Genomic DNA, 4,370 nt, shown 5'->3' on the forward strand with positions numbered 1-4,370 from the left:
ACTTTTTTAATCAAACAAATGCAGCCTTGGTGATCATGAAAGACTTCTTTCAAAAACATTTTTTAAATCTTACTGACCCCAAACTTTTGAATGGCAGTGTGTAAATACACACAGAATTTTATTCATATTTTATTTCTTCCATCTGGGGCAGGAGGTTCAGAAGGCCGAGGGAACAGGTGTTCACTTCTCCTTTCTTTAACCTTGGAACTGGTGTCTGCTCCAGGCGCCTGAATGACAGATCTCAGGGGTTAAAAAAGCAAGAACAGCCAGCAGTTGCTGTTCATAGCAAAACAAGACATAAGGTGTTTATCCTTAATAATTCCCTTGATCTCATGAAACTCACAAAGAAAAATGAGGTCTGTCTGATGAAACTCACAACAAATAACTAAGCAGGGGATAATGGATACAGAATTAATTTAGTTGTTTTGTTGATCATTAGCTGATAATTAACTGAGAGGTGTGTAATATTTAAAGTTGTCCCATCTTAGATTAATCAGGGGGAATGTTTGAGAAACTGGTTTAAATGTTAACATGTTAACATGCTAAAACCTTCATGTGTCCAAGGCCTTTGGCTTGTGAATTAAGCTTTCTGTCCGTGTATGGAGGGTGATGACGGGATGGACCACAACTGCTGATGCAGTTGGGGAGCGTTGAGGAGGGTATAAAACCTCTCAAAGGTTATTGTCATTCCTATTCCCCATCTCACACCCTTCTGCTCATCATCTTGGAAGAATGGCTCCTAAAAAAGCTGAACCGAAAAAGGAGGCAGCAAAACCAGCGCCTCCTCCTGAACCAGAGAAACCCAAGGAGCCTCAATTTGACCCCAAAAGCATTAAGGTATGTGTATTGTCTATATTGCTATTTTACTTACAGCTAAGTGTTAGACTATGGTGAGTAGACACAGGATAAACCAACTTCTTCCCAAAGGTCCTTGGGGGAAAAAATTAAACCGAAAGACCTTAGTGGATTATTTAAAAGAACACTGAGCTTATTTCAAAACATTTGGTTTTTATTTCGCCACACATTTAGAGGACAGTTTTAGTCTTATTTTGTTCATTAGCAGATTTAATCAATCTCAGAAAATTTTGAATTGATTCTTAGTCATTACTGCACTAGTATTGTTAAAAAAATACTCGGAATTGGAAAGACTTTAAATGGAAGCTTATTTCAACCAAGGAAAAAAAAATCTATATAAAAAAAGGTAATTGGGAATTTTTATCTCACGAGTCAAAATTTTTATGTTCTCATAATTGAAAATTTGGTAACACTTTAGTTAAGGGACCAATTCTCACTATTATCTATTTATTCATTAGCATGCCTTTTATTAACATATTGGCTGATTATTAAAAGCACATATTCTGCATGAACATATTTCTAATCATACCCAATACCTAAAACTACCAACTACTTAACTATTAATATGCAGAAAACCACGAGTTTAGTGAGGCCAAAGTAGTAGTTGTTAATAGCATGATTTGTACCTTAAAATAAAATGTGACCTAAAGTTTCTATCTCCAATTCTTTTTTTTCTTTTTTTTGATGAAGTCAAAATCTTTTTTTATTCCAATCACATACATGCATAATTATGAGGAAAAAAGTTGTGAGACGTAAAATCAGAATTCAAAGAAAAAGTCTGAATTGTAATTTTTTTAACGTGCAAATGCCACCTATAAACACAAAATTCTGAGAAAAAAAAATCTGAATTGTGAGATATAAACTCACTGCGAGAAAAAAATTGCAATTACCCGTTTTATATTTTTATTCCATGGCAGAAACAAGCTTCAGTAAGTCTTAAGAAATCCCACCTTCAGGCCATGTTGAGTTAAAAACATTTGAATATTGACTCGTGTTATCCTTGTTATGTATGTGACATTATGTATGGTTCAAATCAATCAAATAAGGTTAAAATGTTTCACATAAATTGTAGGCTTTAAAATTCCATTCTCAGCTGAGTGCCTGTGTGAAGACATAAATGCTTATTTATATTGATTTGAGACCACATATGCAGCTTTAACTAACCTGATGGTCAGAGATAGGGTCTAGATGATGGAAGCTTGTCTGAGGTCAGTAGAAGAGCCTCAATGTGGTCATATGGCCTTTCACGCAGGTGTCTGCAAGCTTCCACATTACAGCTTAGCATTCCTCTTCTCTTGTATGAGTGAGTCTCTCTTTCTCCTGTGGACAGTAAAGATGAGGTTTCACTGTATTCCCTCTGGTCCTAGAACAGATGTAAGTTATTCTTAGTCTCCATGAGTGAGAAGCAGCTGACTTTTGTTGAATGACCCCAGAAAGCTTCTTCAGAGAACTAAAAAAAAATCTGTATTTCCATTATGATTGCTCATTGTTATATATTAATATTGTTTGGATGTTATCCAGTCAATTTGCTTATAAAAGTTTCCTAAAAACTTTTCCCACCCAGGTTGAGTTTACAGCTGATCAGATTGAAGGTAACCATTTGCAAAACCAAGTAGAGTTCCTAAACTGAACATATTTAAGCATTTTATTCATACCTCGTCCTTATTAAATACTATGCATCAATATCCTCTCCACACAGAATTTAAAGAGGCCTTCATGCTCTTCGACAGAACAACATCTGGTGAAATGAAGATCACTTATGCCCAGTGTGGTGATGTCATGAGGGCGTTGGGTCAGAATCCTACAAATGCAGAGGTGCTCAAAGTACTTGGCAAACCCAAACCTGAGGGTGAGGAATAAACTGTGTCTGAGCCTAAATCATTGTACAAATGTTAAAACAAATACATTTTTTTTATGTTTTTCTAATATCCTTTTTTTTCTTTCTAGAAATGAAAACCAAGCTGATTGACTTTGAGACTTTTCTGTCTATGTTCCAACACGTGTCCAGGTCCAAAGATCAAGGCACTTTTGAGGACTTTGTTGAGGGACTGCGAGTGTTTGACAAAGAAGGAAACGGCACTGTAATGGGTGCCGAACTTCGCCATGTACTTGCAACGCTGGGTAAATACAAAACACGGCGACACAACCGCCCTATGATACAGTATTACTAACAAACCCAATGAGTGCTTTGTTAAATTAAGAAGAGATTTATTGGAACATAAGCAGCTTGAAGAAATCTGTGATTAACTCCTGGATTTACAAATTTACCTTGAGATTAACGCCGCCATAAACAAGCACACGTCTTGCCTGCAGGTGAGAAAATGACAGAATCAGAGGTAGAACAGCTCATGGCAGGACAGGAAGATGGAAACGGCTGCGTCAACTATGAAGGTCTGATTATTTTCTACATTTAAAAAAAAAGTTAAAGCTATGTACTCTATGTATTATTCTATAATCGTTTCCTTTTATCCTTTATTCCCACAGCGTTTGTTAAACACATCATGGATGGATAAACGAAAGAGCGCAGATCAGGTGATTATGAGTTTTTAAATACAATGATGTTTGATACTGTTTCCAATGAGGATACAGATGGAGAAAGGACTTTCTAATGTAATATGATCGTCTCATATTTTCTCTTTTAGGCACTACTGTCCTCTGCAGTTATCAACAGTCCTTCAGCCCAGCTCTATGTTCTCTATTGCCCTTGAACTAGTTTTCCTGTACAGTATAAGATTCTGTCTTTGCTATTCTTTTTGCAACATTAAGCTAAACTAAGCAAATCCTCTCCAAGGTATTTGTTGAAATTGAATGCATTTACTTCCAAATATATCAGGGTAATGAACTGCTTGTAACATGACCCACATTCACTGATGTCAATGATTTGTTTTGTGTCAGTGCACATCCACAAGGATTAAAACTCACTGTCAGTAGATATAAAAAAATAAACATTAAAATTAAAACGGACCTTACCTCAGCTGCCTCAGTTAAAGCTGCACCTTCTTATCAAGACACAGCTGCAGTCAGAAAACCCTGAGTGTGAACATATTACATGTGTTAAACATTTATGGTGGCTTAAATTCTATGAAATTTCTTAGATTCTAAGTGTTTACATACTAAATGTGATGTGATATAGATGGAGTAAACCTAAATATAACACACCTATGTGACCTGTGTGTGATTACTGATGTAGTTTCCATTTTGTTTCAACCTGAATTTTCATACGAGAGATGCTCAGATCTTTGTTTCTTATTGAAGAGGTTTGTTTTGAGACAGTAAATAGCTAGCTGTACATTTTCCCACTTTATGCCACATTAGTACAAAATTACATATTTATATATTGATGATTTCAATCAATTTTATAATTTTACCCATATATTATACTATAAACCACTAAGAAAAAATGTTGTCCATTACAATGAATAAAATAATTGTCCTATATCAACAAAACAATTTCACTGTAAGGGACAAGAAGTTGTTTTCACTGCAGTCAATGAGCGTCACCAGTTCTGTTTATA

General features: G+C 35.5%; 1 protein-coding gene across 1 annotated transcript; it reads left to right on the top strand.

The window, feature by feature from the left end:
- The first annotated feature begins 595 nt into the window (after positions 1 to 595).
- On the top strand, positions 596 to 3,838 carry myl4 (myosin, light chain 4, alkali; atrial, embryonic). Its single transcript, XM_059557254.1, has 7 exons — positions 596 to 837; positions 2,420 to 2,447; positions 2,555 to 2,704; positions 2,803 to 2,976; positions 3,169 to 3,246; positions 3,340 to 3,387; positions 3,498 to 3,838. Exons 1-6 carry the CDS (start codon positions 733 to 735, stop codon positions 3,366 to 3,368), a joined length of 564 nt encoding a protein of 187 aa, XP_059413237.1. The 5' UTR covers positions 596 to 732; the 3' UTR covers positions 3,369 to 3,387; positions 3,498 to 3,838.
- Positions 3,839 to 4,370: the final 532 nt, after the last annotated feature.

This window comes from Carassius carassius, chromosome 9 (assembly GCF_963082965.1).
Source record: "Carassius carassius chromosome 9, fCarCar2.1, whole genome shotgun sequence".
Classification (NCBI taxonomy): domain Eukaryota; kingdom Metazoa; phylum Chordata; class Actinopteri; order Cypriniformes; family Cyprinidae; genus Carassius; species Carassius carassius.